The sequence below is a fragment of the Mobula birostris genome, chromosome 5 (assembly GCF_030028105.1).
Source record: "Mobula birostris isolate sMobBir1 chromosome 5, sMobBir1.hap1, whole genome shotgun sequence".
NCBI classification, from domain to species: Eukaryota; Metazoa; Chordata; class Chondrichthyes; order Myliobatiformes; family Myliobatidae; genus Mobula; species Mobula birostris.
The window spans coordinates 18,171,711-18,192,439 of NC_092374.1; the positions used below are offsets into that span (position 1 = coordinate 18,171,711).

At 43.4% G+C, this 20,729-nt stretch overlaps 1 protein-coding gene across 1 annotated transcript in view; it reads right to left on the minus strand.

Annotated features, from left to right (window-relative positions):
• Positions 1 to 19,470, minus strand: part of LOC140197560 (15-hydroxyprostaglandin dehydrogenase [NAD(+)]-like) — an 81,817-nt gene extending 62,347 nt beyond the window's left edge. The window contains exon 1 of the mRNA XM_072257667.1: positions 19,292 to 19,470. Within this exon, the coding sequence (XP_072113768.1) occupies positions 19,292 to 19,384 (93 nt within the window). The 5' untranslated portion in view covers positions 19,385 to 19,470. The remainder of the gene's footprint in view (positions 1 to 19,291) is intronic.
• Between the last annotated feature and the right edge of the window lie 1,259 nt (positions 19,471 to 20,729).

A 20,729-nucleotide genomic window follows, 5' to 3' on the forward strand; every position in this document is an offset into this window, starting at 1 on the left:
AAGAAGACAAATTTCATGACATTTGTGAGTGATGATAAGCCTGATTCTGCTAAGGGTCTCTATTGTGGACTGAGAGTGGGAAGGAGGCAAGGAGAAGGGGTTGGGAAAAGGGAAAGGGAGACGGGGAGGGAGCGGGAAGCACCAGAGAGACATTCTGTAATGATCAATAAACCAATTGTTTGGAATCAAATGACCTTGCCTGCACCAACACGAGCCCCAACCACCCCCCCATCCCCCGCCACTGCTGGCACTCCTTCTCTGCCACCCGCGGAGCTCCACCCTCACCATTCCCAACATCTTTTGCTCCCACCGGATATAGAAACTCGCTCTCTGCTCCATGTTGACAAATAAAGTACTGTGCAACAGTCTTAGGCACCTAGCTCTCTATATATGTACTTAAGTCTTTTGCACAGTACTTTACATGGAATACAAGGCAAACCAACTAATTGCACACAATATTGCATTGGTGATCAGAGGCAGAAGATGGTGGAAGAAAGACGTTTTTCTATTTGGAAATACCTGTGGTAAACCATGTATATAGGCTGCAACTGGGTTACCTGTCTGGACATGCCTGGACACACCCCTCTGCTGACAGCTCCTGTGGGTCCTCCCACAGACCGCTGAATAAAGGCGATTGTGCCACTGCTCCTCCCTCAGTCCTGGGGCAGATACTCAGCATAGATGTTGGTCCATTTACTGTTAATAAAAACCTTTCAGTACTTACTCTACTTCCAGTCTTTTGGAGTAATTGATAGTGCATCACTGCCTGACCTTTATGCACTGCAGGGGTTGGTGCTGATTTTTGTTGCTTGTGATGCATATTGGATGTGAATGTAGGAAACATGACTTTGAAGCCTGTCCAGTCTGCTGGTATTTTTGGGTGGCTAGGATGGACTTTTAAGACTACAGCAGAATATAAGAAACAGAGGGGGAGCATTGTCAGATGGAATTTAATACTGATACCTGCAATGTGATGACTGTTTAGAAGTCAGCTAAGGGGCTAGGGCATATACAGTAAATGGTGGGACACTAAGGAATCCTGATGAATAGAGGGACTTTAGACTTCCAGTGCATAGCTCCCTGAGTGTGCCAACAGAATGAGACAGGATGGTAACGAATCGTCAAACCAAGAGATTCTGCAGATTCTGGAATTCCAAAGTAACACACACAAAATGCTGGAGGAACTCAGCAGCTCAGGCACCATCTATGGAAATGAATGCACAGTCGACGTTTCGGGCCAAGATCCTTCTTCAGGACTGAGAAGGGGTGGGGGGGGGGAAGATGTTGGAATGAAAAGGAAGGAGGAGGAGGAGGCTAGTTAGCGTTGCTTTCTTTCATAAGTTGGGGCATAGAGTTTATGCTGCAAAATTTCAAAACACTGGTTTCACCAACATTAGAGTATTGCAACATTTCTCATGAAGGCACAAGAGGGAGGCTGTCACTTCTCTAGGAGGAGTGTAGAGCAGATTCACCAGGATTTTTCCTGGACTGGAGGATGTTCATTGTGCGAAGAGATTGGGCAGACTGGGAGTGTACTCCCCAGAGTGGATAAGGCTGAACAGTGATCTGATGGAAGTATATCAAATTTGAATTTGAATTTGAATTGAATTTATTACTTACACCTTTCATATACATGAGGAGTAAAAACCTTTACGTTATATCTCTATCTAATTGTGCAATGTGCAACTTATAGTAACTTATAATAAATAGTATGTACAACAGGACAGTCAATATAACATAGAAATTCAATTGTACCAGCATGAATTAATCGGTCTGATGGCCTGGTGGAAGAAGCTGTCCCGGAGCCTGTTGGTCCTGGCTTTTATGCTGTGGTCCCATTTCCCGGATGGTAGCAGCTGGAAGTTTGTGGTTGGGGTGACTCGGGTCCCCAATGATCCTTCAGGCCGTTTTTACACACCTGTCTTTGTAAATGTCCTGAACAGTGGGAAGTTCACATCTACAGATGTGCTGGGCTGTCCACACCACCCTCTGCAGAGTCCTGCGATTGAGAGAAGTACTGTTCCCATACCAGGCAGTGATGCAGCCAGTCAGGATGTCTCAATTGTGCCCCTGTAGAAAGTTCTTGGGATTTGGGGGCCCATACCAAACTTCTTCATCTGTCTGAGGTGAAAGAGGCGCTGTTGTGCCTTTTTCACCACACAACCAGTAGGTGCAGACCACGTGAGATCCTCAGTGATTATGCCGAGGAACTTAAAGCTGTTCACCCTCTCAACCCCAGATGTCAACAGGAGAACCATATTATGAGAACCATAGATAGGGTAGTTAATCAGAAAACTTTTCCCATAGAAGGGGTTATCAAAAACAAGGCAGGAGAGGTTTAAGGCGAGCGGGGAAATTATTTTTCTACACAGAGAGTGGCTGATATCTGGAATTTGCTGCCAGATAAGGTGAAGGAATCAGATACAATCACCATGTTCCATTGAGGCAGGTATTTGAACAGGCAAGATATCAGCTTACAACAGAGAAATGAGATAAATGTAGATGATCAAAAAGATCAGTATTGATGTGGCTCATTTCTGTGTTGTACATCTCTATGACTTTATGAACTTCATAAATCATTGAAATCCTTCTCAGAATCAGAATCAGAATCTGGTTTAAGCTCACTGGCATATGTAGGTGAAATTTGTTAACTTTGCAGCAGCAGTACAATGCAATACATATTAATAGAGAAAAAACTGAATTACAGTAGGTATATATATAAATTAAATAGCCAAATTAAATGAATACAGTAAAAAGAAAAAAAAACAAATAGAAATAGAAAAGTAGTGAGGTTGAGTTTAATGTCCATTCAGAAATCGGATGGCAGAGGAAAAGAAGCTGTTCCTGAATCGTTGTGCCTCAACGTACAGTTTTGAAAACCATATTCCAGCTGAAGGTCTAACCAGAGTTTTAATATTTAAAGCATTTTCAGATGAAGGGTCTCCATCCTGAAATGTATTTTGGACCCCCCTCTGCTGGTCTCACCTGTCACCTGCCAGCTTGTACTCCTTCTCCTCCCCACTACCTACTTATTCTGGCTTCATCTCACTGCCTTTCCAGTCCTGGTGAAGGGTCTCAGCCTGAAGCATTGACTGTTTATTTCCTTGCACAGATGCTGCCTGACCTGCTGATTTCCTTCAGCAATTTGTGCGTGTTGCATCCTGAAATGCTGTCTCTGTAGCTCCTTCCACAGATCCTGTATGCCCTGCTCTATTGTTCCAGCATTTTACTGTTTCATTTGCAGTTCTTTTAAAATTTTCACCAATCTCTAACAAGATCATCCTATTTCAAAGTTCAAAGTACATTCATTATCAAAATATGTATACATTAAACAACCTTGAGATTTGTCTCCTAACAGGCAGCCACGAAACAGAGAACCCCCCCAAAAAAACCCCATATTTATGGAAAAAAAATACTAACACCCAACGTGCAGAGAATAAAACCACATCATATCCATAAGAAAATAAAAGAATAAAATAACCAATTAAAAGACCGTCGAGCACCCAATGTGCAATGACAAAGAACATCATGCGAATAGTAACTGCAAGCAAATAACGTTTCTGAAGTGAAGTCCATAAAAAGAGCTCGAGATGAGGAAAAATCATGGAGCAGCGATCTTAATCGGCCGGTACCTCACCTCGGACCCCGACACCCTGACCTTTTCAATCTGGCCTGGTGCTTAAATCTCCGTCCGAACAATGGGTTCTGCCACTTGGATATGCCAGACTTCAGTGTGTCGATTTGGCCTGTAAGTATCTGCCCGAACATTGTGTTTAGGGCCATCGATACGCTCTGGGGCCTGGACCCTGCTCTTTCATGCTCTTCCAGGTGCTTGGCGATGGGCCGGCCACCTCGCCTTGCCTCAGTTCCGCCACATTGAATTGCCTCCAAGTCCAAAGGGAAGTTACAGACTATCACTTGCGATGATCATTTGCCAGAATAAGCAAGAGTTAACAAAGTATTTAGTTGCTATCCTTTTTTCATTAGCCATCAGACTGAAGTTGTTGAGGTTCTGCAGCGCCATCTTGAATGATTTCTATACCCAGTTGAGAATTCTACAATTGTCTGTCCTAATTTTACAATTTCCTAATGAAATATTTCCACTTTACACTTCTGGTATGTTCAATGTAATCTGACTGTTTCAGATACTGGGTTATGAGCCAAGGAAAAAATGGCTGGAGTTGCTTAGCTCTTTATGGAAGGGTGTTTATTAAGTGCTTCAAAAATCAAACTTACAAAAATTAGTGAAAATAGTGAAAAGAAAACTGCCAATACTTACAAAAAGCTATCTACTGGAAAGTACAGTTACAGCTTCATTCTTATTCTTCCAGTGTGAACTCTTGGCAGCCCCCATCTCTCTCTGGACTGACAGCGAAGAGCTCCGTTTTATTAGGCATCAGGACACACCATCCTTAATGATCCACAAAGTTAACTGAAGACTACATATGAATTAGACTATGATGCACCCCACAATATAGCTACAATCCTATTACAAAATAAACAAAAGTATCTACCTTAAATACAAACAACATATAAGAATTTGCACATCCTCAGTACTAAAGAAATGGGATATTCTGCTGTGTATGGTTGGTTGGAAAGGCACTATAGAACCAACGCGAGTGCATCAGCTCGGTTTAAAAATCATTATGAGAATATACCGAGGAAGACAGTGAAATGCATATGCGCAGTGCAACGACGGCAGAATGGCAATGGTGAGTGTGTGTGTGTGTGTGTGTGTGTGTGTGTATAAGGAGTGCGCTTACCAAGTGCGCTCCATCACGGACTGTCCAATGTCCTACCCGGTGATTTCAGTATGTTAGGGTGATGCAAGTTACAGAGTTGTAAAGTGACACTGCATTTAAAACAGACCCTTCAGCCCAAGTTGTCCATGCCATAGAGTATGCCCCTCTAAGCTGGTATTTGCCTGCCCTTGACCCATTTGCCTAACCATTCCTATCCATGAACCTGCCTCTTAAAGGTTGCTGTTGTACCTGCCTCATCCACTTTCTCTAGCAGCTCAGTCAATATACTGACCACTTTCTGTGTAAAAATGCTGCTCCTCAAGTTCCTATTAAATCTTCCCCTTACACCTGAAACCTTTGAGTTTATAGAACTGTGTGTTCACTCCATCTATGCTCTTCATGACTTTATACAGCTCTATAAGGTCAATCTCCTGTGCTCCAAGGAATCAAGGAAGTCACGCCTGCAGCACCCCTCTCCCTATGACTCAGCCTGCCAATACTGTAAATACACAGTATTTTATTTTCTGTGTGTTGTATGTACTTACATTCATGTGATGCTATTGCAAGCAAGATTTTCATTGCACATATACTCCCCAGTACGTGCTAACATGACAATAAACTTGTCCTGACTTGACTTGACTTGATAATCTTGTAAGCTTTCTTTGCATTCTTGTCAGGTTAATTATGTCTTTCCACTAACAGGGTAACCAAATCTGTACAATGTTCCAGGTGTGGCCCTAGTAACATCATGTACAACTGCAACGTATTTCGATTGACACCACCTCTTTATTTTGTTAGGGGCTCTGGATTGCCAGGGCATAACCATGCTTTGCGGGAGCTGTATCATGCTTGGAATGAGCAGGTAACTCTAAGTCTATTTTCCATCTGCCTCCTGGACTCAAAATGTCGACCGTGAGGAAATCTGCAGATGCTGGAATTTCAGGCAACACACATAAAAGTTGCTGGTGAACACAGCAGGCCAGGCAGCATCTCTAGGAAGAGGTACAGTCGACGTTTCGGGCTGAGACCCTTCGTCAGGACTAACTGAAAGAAGAGCTAGTAAGCGCTTTGAAAGTGGGAAGGGGAGGGGGAGATCCGAAATGATAGGAGAAGACAGGAGGGGGAGGGATGGAGCCGAGAGCTGGACAGGTGATTGGCAAAAGGGATATGAGAGGATCATGGGACAGGAGGCTTAGGGAGAAGGAAAAGGGGGAGGGAGGGGAAAAACCCAAAGGATGGGCAAGGGGTATAGTGAGAGGGACAGAGGGAGAAAAAGGAGAGAGATAGAAAGAATGTGTGTATATAAATAAATAACAGATGGGGTACCAGTGGGAGGTGGGGAATTAGCGGAAGTTAGAGAAGTCAATGTTCATGCCATCAGGTTGGAGGCTACCCAGACGGAATATAAGGTGTTGTTGAAGATGTAAGATAAAGTATCCATGGCCTCCTCTACTCTAAAGATGAAGCCACTCTCAGGTTGGAGGAGCAACACCTCTTATTCCATCTCATATTGTGTATGTTGAAGATTTCCAGCATCTGCAGGATCTTTTGCGTCTACTTCCCTAACTGATTCTAGTTCCATCTGCCATTCAGGTCTCCCTTAAAGAGTCTCATTATCACCTCCTTTACTAATCAGAATCCACAACGGTAGTGTTTTATGTTCCTGCTTGTGTCCCTCCAGTAGCTGTCTCCCATCTTCACATTTCCCTCCCTCCACCTTCCAATGTCTGTCTCTTATTTCTTTTTCTTTGTCTCCGTCCACAATTCACCTGTCTCCCAACTACACCGTTCTCAAATGTTCAAAGTGTTCGGTGACATATACTTTGCTTGCAAATTTACTTTGAACTTTGAACTTTTTCCTACCCCTACCTGGCACGGTATACCTGTCATCTTTCACCCTTGTTTGGCCCACCTGTCACCTCAGACTCCTCCTCTTTATAGTGGCCATTTCACCTCATCACATTCAGTCCCGTTGCAGTGTTTTGACCTGAAACATCAATGATTCATTTGCTTCTGCAAATACTGCTTGACTCTCTGAGTTCCTCCAGCAGATTGTTTGTTCAGGTTCTGGTATCTGCAGTGTCTGGCTTGGGTGGAATATTTTGAACCTGTTCAGATCAGTTGTTGGGGTGGGGCAGTTTTGAAGACATTTTTATCCTCTCTCGTCCAATATGAGGTCCCCTCTTGCTTTAAGAAGACCACTATCATCCCAGTGCCAAAGTAAAATAAAGTCACATGCCTCGCTGACTATCCACCCCCTGCTCCCCCCACCCCCACAATGGCTCTGAGGGACGGCAAGGTAGCATTGTAGTTAACATAATGCTTTACAGTATCAGCAACAAGGGTTCAATCCCCATCATTGTCTATTAGGGGTTCATATGTTCTCCTTGTAACTACATGGGTTTCCTCCGGGTGATCCGGTTTCCTCCCACAGTTCAAAGATAAACCTGTTGGTAGGTTAAGTGTCATTATAAATTGTTCCGTAATTAGGCTAGGGTTAAACCAGGGGTTGCTGGCTGACATGGTCCGAAGGTCCAGAAGTCCTTTCTGTGCTGTATCTCAATATATTTAAAAAAATCTATCATCATGAAATGATTTGAGAGACTGGTCATGACACGCATCAACTCCTGTTGCCCAGGTAACCCTAACCCACTGCAATTTGCTGACTGCTGAAACACGTTCACAGCAGTTTCTCTGACTCTATACACCTCTGGATTATCTGGATAACAAAGGCATCATTGTAAGACTTTTATTTATTAACTCTACCCTTGCCTTCAATACTATTCCAAACAAACTCATCTGCAAAAGCACACAGTCACGGAGAGAACGTATAAACTCCTTACAGGCAGTGGCGGGAATTGAACCCGGGTCATCTACATTGTAAAGCATCGTGCTAACCACTATGCCACCATGCTGCCTCCCTCAACCAGCCCTCGTACCTTAGTGATTCTCACTTCGCCCTACCACACCCCAGCCCGTCACCCAGAAGATACGTAACCTTAGAAACATGCACCACCAGGCTCAAGCACAGCTTTTATCCTACTGTTATAAAATTCTTGAAGGGACCTGTCATATAAAAATTGTGAACTCTTGACCTCATGATTTACCTTGTCATCACCCTTGCACCTTATTGTCTACCTACACGGCATCTTTCCTGTAAATAGAATGTTATATTCTACGTTCTGTTACTGCCTTTTGCTCTGTATCACCTTGCTGTACAGATATGCTGAAATGATCTGCATGGATGGCATTCAAAACAACATTTTTCACTGTATCTCGGTGCATGTGACAATAATAAGCCAATTACCAGTCCTAATGTTCCACACCCTCCAGAATGACAATGTTCAGAAGCATACCAACAAGAAATACAAGTTGATGACATACTTTCAACCAACATTCTCTGGAACTCTCAGACTCAACTAACAGAATGACTGGACCGCTAACAGAATGACTGGACCGCTGCTCCAGCAATCTCGCCTCACTCGCTGTCTGTGTGGAGCTTGTACGCTCTCTCTCTGACTGTGTGGGTTTCTTCCAACTGATCCGGTTCCCTTCCCCTTCCCAAAGATGTGCCAGTACGTAGACTAATTGGCCATAGTAAATCGCAACGGGACATTGGGGAGGTGAGAATGAAATGAGATTAGAGTAGCTCGGGGGTTCCCAACCTTTGTTAGGCCATGGACCCCAATCATTAACTGCGAGATCCGTGGACCCCAGGTTGGAAACCCCTGGTCTCCACGAAAGATTGCTCGAGGTTGTAACGGGACATTAGTGCGGTGAATTCCCCAGATGTGGTGATCTGTGGAATTCGTTGCCACAGGCGGCTGCGGAGGCCAAATCGTCACAGATATTTAAGGCAGATGTTGCAGGATGCAGAGTCGGGCTGAGTAGTGGCAGGCGGAGTTCAACCCGGAAAAGTGTGAATTGATTCATTTTGGCAGGTTGAATTTGAAGGCAGAATACAGTGCCTATGCCAGGGTTCTTAGCAGTGTGGAGGAACAGAGGGATCTTGGGGTTCACATCTCTCAAGGTTGCCACGCAATTTTGTAGGTTTATTCAGAAGGTGTATGCTATATTGGCCTTCATTAGCTGGGGGATTATGGTTAAGAGTCATAAGGTAATATTGCAGTTCTGTAAAACCTTTATAAAACCCACTTGGAATCTTGTGTTCAGTTCTGGTCATCTCATGATAGGAAGGATGTGGAAGCTTGAGAAATGGTGCATGTCTAATGAAAATAGATAGAGTGAGGTAAGGCTTTTCCCTTTGGAGCGAAAGAAAATGAGTGGTGACTTGATAGAAATGTACAAGATAACAGGCATAGATACAGTGGATAGTCAGAGAATATTTCTGAGGGCGGAAATGGCTAATACAAGGAGGCATAATTTTAATATGATTGGAGGAAATTATAGAGGGGGATGTCAAGGATCAAAGATCAAGGGGCGACTTTATTTGCCACATATACTCAGCAGCCTCCTTATTAAGAACTTTTTACATTGGCACAATTGAAAGCATCCTGACTGGCTGCATCACTGCCTGGTATGGGAACTGTACTTCCCTCAATCGTAGGACTCTGCAGAGAGTGGTGTGGACAGCCCAGCGCATCTGTAGATGTGAACATCCCAGTATTCAGGATATTTACAAAGACAGGTGTGTAAAAAGGGCCCAAAGGATCATGGGGGACCCTAGTCACCCTAACCACAAACTGTTTCAGCCGCTACCATCTGGGAAATTGTACCGCAGCATAACAGCTGGAACCAACAGACTCCAGGACAGCTTCTTCCACCAGGCCATCAAACTGATTGATTCACACTGCTGCAATTGTATTTCTGTGTTATATTGAAATATAACATGCAGGGGAGGAGAAGATGGTGGCACGACGCGGCGCGACGCAGCGCGCGCGGCCGTTCTGAATTGAAATCGTATCCGTGAAGTAGGATGCCATGCACAATCCTGATTTGATGGAGATGGACGTGAGAGCACGGAGGAACACCTAGAGTAACTTCTGAAATGCCTGCTTCGCTGCTGCTACTACTGCATGATTGAAAATCTCCGGAGGGGAAGGCACCAAATCCTTGGCCTTGCCTATTGCCTGTTGCCGGGGCCGGGGTCGAAATGCTTGGCAGAGATGGTGCTCGGTATTGGAGAGCTGGTTGGAGGCTCGGAGTTTTCAGACGGACTCGGAGTCGGACTGTGGTCAGATGCTTTCGGGATGCTGAATCAGCAATTTTGCGGTTTACTGTCTGCGTGAGATGATGGGACTTTCGAAAGACGTTGAGACTTTACTGTGCCCATGGTCTGTTCCTATAAAATTACGGTATTGCTTTGCACTGCTGTAACTATATGTTATAATTATGTGGTTTTTGTCAGTTTTTCAGTCTTGGTTTGTCATGTTTTCTGTGATATCATTCTGGAGAAACATTGTATCATTTCTTAGTGCATGCATTACTAAATGACAATAAAAGAGGACTGCGTGTCCTCATAATCATAATCATATTGACTGTCCTGTTGTACATACTATTCATTATAAATTACTGTAAGTTGCACATTGCACATTTAGATGGAGACATAACGTAAAGATTTTTGCTCCTCATGTATATGAAGGATGTACATATTAAAGTCAATTCAATTGAATCCAGGATGGAGAAGATATGTGGTCTAGGTGAATTTGACTGTGGAATTATAATTGGTGCAGATGAGATGGTTCTCCTGAACATTACATACATGCTACCTTGCTGCTGGAATGTGTGGTGACACTAGTAGGCTCTCCTCAAAACTTTCTTAGCCTGTGCTGGTTGTTAATGCAAACGATGTACTTGACTGTATGTTTTGATGTGCATGTGCAAAATATATGAATTTCAATCTGATTGTCTGGCTGTGCCAGTAAACTAAAGTTAAACTGAGCATGAGACATGTTCGTCCACTGTGTGACTGTGATGTAGGTCTGGCTAATGTCACGCAGGCAGCTGGAACTGGTTTTGGTTGGTTCCATGGTCAGCACATGGTCCTATTTCTGTGCTCTACTATTCAAGGTGAATATGCCAGTGTATGTTACAGATTCGGAGGAGGACTAGGTCCTCTGGATCTTCAGACTTGTTCTGCTATCTAATGACAACATAAGTAATCCAACTATAAACTCTCTTCCATATTCCTTTGTAGCTGCAGCAAACATTTCACCCACTTGTTATCAATTATTAATCTACATGGGTCTTAACAAGTGTTCAAAACATTCTGCTTCTGCCACACAGCGAGGAGAGACTCAGCAAACTCTGAGAGAAAAATAAGTTATTCTGAAACCATCATGTTCCCCAAGACGAAATGAACATGGAACATATAACAGCACAGTGCAGGAACAGACCTTTTAGCCCACAATGTTGTACTGAAACATTTAAATTAGTAATCAAATTGTTCACTAAGCTAATCTCTTCTGCCTACACAATGTCCATATCCTTCCATTTTTCTGACGTTCATGTGCTTATCTAAACATCTCTTAAAAGTCCCCAATGCTTCTGCCTCTACTACCACCCCAGGCACCCACTGCTCTGTGTAAAGAAACTTGCCCCTCATATCTCCTTTGAAATTACCCGCTTTCACTTTAAATGCATGCTTTCTGGTATTAGACATTTCAACCCTGGGAAACAGATACTGTCCGTCTACTCTGTCTATGCTTCTCATCATGTTATAAACCTCTATCAGATCTCCTCTCAGCCTTCGCCGCTCCAGTGAAAACAACGCAAGTTTGTCCAACCTCTCATTGCAGCACACGCCTTCTAATCCAGAAGGCATCCTGGGAAACCTCTTCTGCATCCTCTCCAAAGCCTTAACATCCTTCCTGCAATGTGGTGACCAAAACTGCATACAATACTCAGATGGCCTAACTCAAGTTTTATAAAGCTGCAGCATAACTTCCTGACGTTTGAACTTCATGCCCCAACTAATCAAGGCAAGCATGCTATATGCCTTCTTAACCACCCTGTCAACCTGTATAGACACCTTCAAGGAGCTGTGAACTTGGACCCCAAGATCTCTCTGCTCTTCAACACCATTGCTGGTCTTGCCCTTAACAGTGTACTGTCTCGTTACATTTGACCTACCCACCAAAGTGCAACATTTTACATTTGGCTGGGTTAAACTCCATCTGCCATTTCACTAATCTTGGTATCATCTGCAAACTTACTAACCTACCCATCTACATTTTCATCCAGGTTATACTGTATATATATATCACAAACAGCAGAGGTCCCAGTACAGATCCTTGCAGAATAGTACTAATCACAGACCTCCAGCTAGAATAAATCCCTTTGATCAATACCCTCCGTCTTCAACGGCCAAGCCAGTTCTGAATCCAAATGGCCATTTCATCATGGATCCCATGCTTCTTAATCTACTGGATCGACCTGTGGTAAACCATGTATATATGTTGTAACTCGGTTACCTGTCTGGACACACCCCTCTGCTGACTGTCCCTGTGGCTCCTCCCACAGAGTCCTGTACAAAGGTGTTCACCTTGCCCCTCCCCCTCAGTCCGGGGGCAGACACTCACTGTGGAGGTCGTATTGTACAGCGAATAAAAGCCTTTCAGTATTTTACCAAACCTCAGTCTTTTGGAGTAATTGAAGGTGCTTCACGACCTCCCATTAGAAACCTTGTCAAAGGCCTTACTAAAGTATGTGTTTGGAAACATTCTTTCCAAATCCACCATCAAAGCAGCCAGGATCTGATAAGTTTCAATAATGTCACATCTCTTCTAAACTCCAATTGATAAACTGGTCTATCATACACGAGAGATTCTGCAGTTGCTGGAAATCGGGTGTGGCGCATACAAAATGCTGGAGTAACTCAACAGGCAGCATCTATGCAGTGGAATAAATAGCTGGCATTGCAGGCCGACATCTTTCATCTGCTCAGATCTGTCCGTCTGTTTTATCTAAGCTTTACTTATTAGATAATCATTTTTAAGCAACAGCTTAGTTAAGTTTTTCGAAATTACTTTCAATGTGTTCCTTCCTTAAATAAGACCAAAGCTATGCATGATACTTCAGATGTGAACTCACTACTAACTTATATAAAGAAATGATGACCTTCCCACTTTTGAGTTCAGTTCTCCAAGCAATAAACAGTAACATTCTGTTAACTTTCTTATTTCCTGCAGTGCTTGCATATTAGCTTTCTCCAGTCTGTGCACTTCAATACCCATGCACTTTCTCTTACTTACCGCCTGTTATGCAACTGGCGTTTAGGGCAGCAAAGAAGGTCCTCCATTCCTGTCTGTTCATATGGTCGCCCACAGATGTGGAAGGATTCTTCATTGCTGTTCTCATACAGTTTTGTTTTACCAGTCAGGGTTGTTAGCCCTGAGCTGAACTCCCAAACCTGGAGGAACGGAGGACCACGCTTAGTCTGGCCTCTACCCTTTGACCTGTTTGGCATGGGTGAGCCTACCAAGAGCCAAAGCACAAGGCCCTGACTCCAGCCAGTGTACCTCTCCAGGCCATTTAGGTATGCAAGCCTCCAAACTCTACGACGAAGGTGTGGTCCTCTTGGAGAATCTCCCCCTCTGCGTCTCATTATTTAGATAAAATGCTTCTTTTTCCATTTATTCTAAATATTCTGTGGAAATTTCTATTTCTACACTTTCTAATATTATACACCAGTTTCTACTTCCTTCCCCGTTCACTTACCTATCTGTATCCCCTATGTATCCCCTTGTAGCCATCTTGTACCTCCTTCACAATTTACATTCCTAACTACCTTTGTGTTATCAGAAAAAAGCAACAACCATACCTTCTCTGCATCCATTATTGACATAAATTGTAAAATTTGGGGCCCTAGAACCCATCCCTATGGTGATCCAGTCTGGTCAAAATGGCACCATGCTGCAGTTTCATTGAGGTTGTGGCTCATAGTTGTTTTTAAGGTGAAGAGTCAGAGTGGGAGTTAGTGTTCAGGTTAGAGTTTAGGGACAAGAATGTGGGGGTATTAGAGGTCAGGCTGGAGGTTAGGGCTCCCGTCTGTGCTCTGCGTTTGAAGGCCAGTGATGTGGATGTGGGGCAAAGGGCATCTGTTGTCAGACGTCCTAGGTTTGGAGGACAGTTTGTGCGAATGGGTAGGAGGGTGGGAGAGTGGAAAAGGGCTTGTTCTACTGTTGTTGTTTTGTGTGCTGCTCTGATGAACGTGGTGGACACGCTACGTTGGTTCCTTAATGTGTGGCGGCACTCGTGGGCGGCCCCCAGCACATCCTTAGGTTGTGAAGGTAGGGTAACACGAAAGGAGGCAAATCTCAAGGGTGTATAATGTATACATACTTTGATAATAAATGTACTTTGAAATTTGAATTTGAATTTTAAGATTTATTTCACTGCATGTTTTGATGTACGTGATAATTAAATGAATCTGAATCTAATTACCATAAAAATTCTATATATTGCTGTTCTCTTTTTCCATAAGAGCATAAGATATAGGAACAGAATTAGGCCATCACGTCTGTTCCATAGTTCCATCGTGGCTGCTCCGCAATTAAATCTGGCTGATTTAATATCCTTCTCAACCCCATTCTCCCGTCTTCTCCATGTAACTATGACATCCTGACTAATCAGGAATCTCTTAATACTCAGTGACTTGCCTTCCACAGGCCAAGCCATTTTCCTTTTAGTCAGTCAAATTGTCTATCTGCACCAATATTACACCTGCTGCTGAATTTTATTTTCCTCATAGCTTTATCAATTGCCTCTACAAGGCAACATGTGTTTTTGGTGTGTAGTTTATTATTGTCACATATGCTGAGACCCAGTGAATAAGTTAGTTCTGTAAGCTTCCATACTGATTATTTCTAAATGTGAGTACCCTGTGGCAGTAGAAGGAAAAGCAACAATGGAATGCAGGATATAGTTTTACAGTTATGGAGAAAGTTCAGTGCACAGGGTCACATTAGAGAAGATTGTGGGCTCCAAAGTTCATCTTTAACATAAAAGAAGCCTGTTCAACAGTCTTAGAACAAATCACCAACCATCAGACCTACCGGAAGGACAAAATTGCAGACAGCAAGGTGAGTATCAGTGATTTAGGGATACAAAATCATAAAGGTAGCAAATATGGTACACTAAGTGTTGTATCTCAAGGCACGGAGTTTAAGAAATAAGGTGGATGATCTTGTTGCACTATTTCAGATTGTCAGGTATGATGTCGTGGCCATTACTGACTCATGGCTGAAGGATGGTTGTAGTTGGGAGCTGAACGTCCAAGGCTATATGTTGTATCGGAGGCATAGGAAGGTAGACGGGGGTGGGGGGTGGCATAGCTGTGCTGGTAAAGAATGGCATCAGATCAGTAGAAAGATGAGACATAGGATCGGAAGATGTTGAATCCTTGTGGGTTGAGTTAAGAAACTGCAATGGTAAAGGGACCCTGATGGCAGTTATATATGGGCCTCCCAACCGTAGCCGGGATATGGACCACAGATTACAACAGAAAAGGTGTATCAAAAGGGCAATGTTATGATAGCCATGGGAGATTTCAACATGCAGGTCATTTGGGAAAATCAGGTTGGTAATGGATCCCTTAGAGACTGAGTTTGTTGAATGCCTACGAGATGGCTTTTTAGAGCAGTTTGTTGTTGAGCCTACTAGGGGATCAGCTATACTGGATTGGGTGTTATGCAATGAACTAGAGGAGATTAGGGAGCTTAAGGTTAAAGAACCTTTAGGAGACAATGATCGCAATATGATTTAGTTCCACTTGAAATTTGACAGGAAAAGAGAAAAGTCTGATGTAGTAGTATTTCAGTGGAGTAAAGGAAATTACAGTGGTATGAAAGAGGAGTTGGCCAAAGTAAATTGGAAGGAGATGCTGGCAGGGTTGTCAGCAGAGCAACAATGGTGCGAGTTTCTAGGGAAAATGAGGAAGGTGCAGGAGAGATGTATTCTAAAAACAAAGAAATAATCAAATGACAGAATAGTACAACCGTGGCTGACAAGGGAAGTCAAAGCTAATGTAAAAGCAAAAGAGAGGGCATTCAACAATGCAAAAATTAGTGGTAAGACAAGGGATTGGGAAACTTTTAAAAACCTACTGAGAGCAACTAAAAGAATCATCAGGATGGAAAAGATGAAATATGAAAGCAAGCTAACAAACAATATCAAAGTGGATAGTAAAAGCTTTTTCAATTATGTAAAAAATAAAAGAGAGATGAGAGTAGATATAGGACCATTAGAAAATGAGGCCAAAGAAATAATAACGGAGGACAAGGCGATGGCCGTTGAACTAAATGAGTATTTTGCATCAGTCTTCACTGTGGAGGACACTAGCAGTGTGCCTGATGTTGAAGTGTGTGAAGGAAGAGAAGTGGGTGCAGTTACTATTAGAAGACAGAAGGTGCTCAAAAAGTTGAAAGACATAAAGGTACATAAGTCACCCAGACCAGATGAACTGCAGCCTAGGGTTGTGAAAGGCACAACGGTAGAGATTGTGAAGGCATGAGAAATGAGCGTTCAAAAATCACTGGACTCTGGCATGGCGCCAGAGGACTGGAAAATTGCAAATGTCACTCCACTCCTTAAGAAAGGAGGAAGGCAGCTGAAAGGAATTTATATACCAGCTGGCCTGGCCTCAGTGGTTGGGAACATTTTGGAATCAGCTGTTCAGGATGAGGTGATGGAATATTTGGTGACACAGGGCAAGATAGTACAAAGTTAGCGTGGTTTCCTTCAGGGAGAATCCTGCCTGACGAGCCTGTTGGAATTCTTTGAGGAGATTACAAGTAGGATAGATAAATGGGATGCAGTGGATGATGTATATTTGGACTTTCAGAAGTCCTTTGGCTAGGTGCCATAAATGAGGCTGCTTACCAGGTTAACAGCCCATGGTAATACAGGAAAGGTATTGGCATGGTTAGAGCATTGGCTGATTGGTAGGAGGTAGCAAGCGGGAATAAAAGGATCCTTTTCTGGTTGGCTGCCGGTGACTAGTGGTGTTCTGCAGGGGCTGGTGTTAGGACCACTCCTTTTTATGCTGTATATCAAGGATTCAAATGATGGAATAGATGGCTTTGTCGCCATTTTTGCAGATGATATGAAGATTGGTGGGGGGCAGGTAGTGTTGAGGAAACAGGTCAGCTGCAGAAGGACCCAGACAGATCAGGAGAATGGGCAAGAAAGTGGCAAATGAAATACAGTGTTGGAAAGTGCATGGTTATGTACTTTGGTAGAAGAAATAAAAATGCAGATTATTTTCTAAATGGGGAAAAAATCCAAAGATCTAGAATCCAAAGGGTCTTGGGATTCCTCGTGCAGAGCACCCTAAAGGTTAACGTAGATAGAGTCAGTAACGAGGAAGGCAAATACAGTGTCAGCATTCATTTCAAGAGGCCTAGAGTACGAGAGCAGGGATGTACTGTAATGCTGAGGCTTTATAAAGGCACTGGTGAGGCTTCACCTTGAGTGTTGTGAACAGCTTTGGGCTCCTTACCTACAAAAAGCTGTGCTGCCATTGGAAAGGGTTCAGAGGAAGTTCACAAGAATGATTCTGTGAATGAAAGGGTTATCATACAAGGAACATTTGATACTCTGTGTCTGTACTCACTGGAATTCAGTAGGATGAGGGGTAATCTCATTGAAACCTTTCGAATGTTGAAAGGCCTAGATGGAGTAGATGTGCAAAGGATGTTTCCCATGGTGTGGTTGTCTTGGACAAGAGGGCATAGCCTCAGGGTAGAGGGGCGTCTATTTTAAACAGAGATGTGGAGAAATTTCATTAGCCAGAGGGTGGTGAATTTGTGGAATTTGTTACCACAGGCATCTGTGGAGGCCTGGTCATTGGGTGTTTTTAAAGCTCCTTTAATCTCTGATCATAATGCATACTTTCTAAACCAGGCAGCATCCTGGTAAATCTCCTCTGTACCCTTTCCAATGCTCCCACATCCTTCCTATAGTGAGGTGACCAGAACTGGACACAATACTCCAAGTGTGGCCTAACCAGAGTTTTATAGAGCTGCATCATTACATCGCAACTCTTAAAATCTATCCCTCGACATATGAAAGCTAACACCCCATAAGCTTTCTTAACTACCCTATCCACCTGTGGGGCAACTTTCAGGGATCTGTGGACATGTACCCCCAGATCCCTCTGCTCCTCCACACTACCAATTATCCTGCCATTTACTTTGTACTCTGCCTTGGAGTTTGTCCTTCCAAAGTGTACCACCTCACACTTCTCCGGGTTGAACTCCATCTGCCAGTTCTCAGCCCACTTCTGCATCCTATCAATGTCTCTCTGCATCTTTGACATTCCTCTACACTATTTACAATACCACCAACCTTTGTGTCATCTGCAAACTTGCCAACCCACCCTTCTACCCCGACATCCAGGTCGTTAATAAAAATCACGAAAAGTAGAGGTCCCAGAACAGATCCTTGTGGGACACCACTAGTCACAATCCTCCAATCTGAATGTACTCACTCCACCACCACCCTCTGCCTTTTGCAGGCAAGCCAATTCTGAATCTACCTGGCCAAACTTCCCTGGATTCCATGCCTTCTAACTTTCTGAATAAGCCTACCGTGTGGAACCTTGTCAAATGCCTTACTAAAATCCATATAAATCACATCCACTGCACTACACTCATCTATATGCCTGCTCACCTCCTCAAAGCACTCTATCAGGCTTGTTAGACACAATCTGCCCTTCACAAAGCCATGCTGACTGTCCCTGATCAGACCATGATTCTCTAAATGCCTATAGATCCTATCTCTAAGAATCTTTTCCAACAGCTTTCCCACCACAGACGTAAGGCTCACTGGTCTATAATTACCCGGACTATCCCTACTACCTTTTTTGAACAAGGGAACAACATTCGCCTCCCTCCAATCCTCCGGTACCATTCCAGTGGACAACGAGGACTAAAGACCCTAGCCAGAGGCTCAGCAATCTCTCCTCTCGCCTCGTGGAGCAGCCTGGGGAATATTCCGTCCGGCCCCGGGGACTTATCTGTCCTAATGTATTTTAACAACTCCAACACCTCCTCTCCCTTAATATCAGCATGCTCCAGAACATCAACCTCACTCATATTGTCCTCACCATCGTCAAGTTCCCTCTCATTGGTGAATACCGAAGAGAAGTATTCATGGAGGACCTCGCTCACTTCCACAGCCTCCAGGCACATCTTGGCTCCAGAGTTGATTATCCACCAGACTGGCTTGTGAATGAAACTTTTGATTACAACCCCTCTATCCTCCTCCTCTGAATCATAGTCCCTAACCTCCCTTTTTGAGTCAGGTGTAGTTAAAAATTAAAAAAAAACTATTAAAAACACTCAGATGGAAAAGGCAGAATCTATTGTTTTGTGGTGTCTCACAATTACTCCCACTTTAAGTAGAATGCCAAGCTGAAGAGAGAAATATTTGCTGAAATATTGAAATTGTAAACAAGTCCTGGTCTGTTTGTTCATTACTGGCTTGTGACAAGCAAATTTGTCACACCTCCCACCCCCTGCAACTTTCATTCATTTCCTGCCCATTTCAAACCTGACCCTTCCAGGATGCAAAAAAGATCATGTTACCTTTGCTCCTTTCTTTAACAAGGCTTCTGTAATGGCCTTCCCCAATCCTTGGGATGCTCCTGTTATTAAGCTCACGGTGTTCTTCAGATTCATTTCTGCTCCAGTTGTCTCTCTCGATGCTCAGCTCTCTGCCTGTGCTTTCTTCTTGCACCTGCCTGTTGACTGACCAGTAAAAAGCACCTCCTACTGCTGTTTAACTCTTCACCAACTGGCCACTAGCCAGGGAAACGCCTTCAAACATTAGCAGTTTCAAGAAGTAACGTAGTCACATTCCAAAACAGTTTCAAACTCACTCAAATCCTAACTCACTCAAATTCTAACTCACTCAAATTAAAGTGACACTTCTTAATGGACAAGGATCTAAAGTGGTGATTGTTTGAGCACGTCTGAGCTTTGAAGCAGCTTTGACTGACCAGAGTGCTGTGCTTGAAGGCTTTTCTTTTGTAATTCTACACTCCAATGACACTCTGAATAAACAGAATGAATTTTCATATTCGTCCAACTGCTCTGCAATTTATAATACTTCTTCATGGTAAAAACAGTATAACATTTTCCTGGCTCTGCTCTGTTTCCTCAGAAGGCTATGGAAGTTCAGCACGTTCCCAAAGACTTTAACTAAATTTTACAAACAAGAGAAAATCTGCAGATGCTGGAAATCCAAGCAACACACACAAAATGCTGGAGGAACTCAGCAGGCTGGTAGCATCTAGGAAAAGAGTACAATCGACGTTTCAGGCTGGAGGGTATCGGCCTGAAACGTGGACTGTACTCTTTTCCTAGATGCTGCCTGGCCTGCTGAGTTCCTCCAGCATTTTTTGTATGTTGATCAAATTTTACAGATGCACTGTAGAAATCATCCTATCCAGATGCATCACAGCTTGGGATGACAATTGCTCCGCATGAGTCTACAAGAAACTGCAGTGAGTTGTAAACACAGTCTATCACAACAACCAGCCTCTCCGCTACTGACTGTCTTAGGAAAACAGGCAACATAAAGTAAAGCAACACTCACAAAATGCTGGAAGAACTCAGCAGGTGAGGCAGCATTAATGGAAAAGAATAAAGAGTCGACATTTCGGGCTGAGACTCTTCTTCAGGACTGAGAAGGAAGAGGGATGATGCCAGAATAAAAAGGCATGAGGGTCCATCTCTGAGTCTTCCCTCCCCTTTCTCGATCTCTCTGTCTCCATTTCTGGAGACAAACTGTCAAACATCATCTTTATTAACCTACGGATCCCCATGATTATCTCAACTATACCTCATCCCACCCTACCTCCTTTAAAAATGTTATTCTCTTTTCTCACTTTCTTCGACTCCACTGTATCTGTTGCCAGGGATGTGGTTTCCCAGGACATCAGAAACTTCCTTGTGTCTGCGAACATAAAGATCTCTCCCACTGTGCTCATTCTCTCTACACTCTTCCTCCATCAAGCAGAAG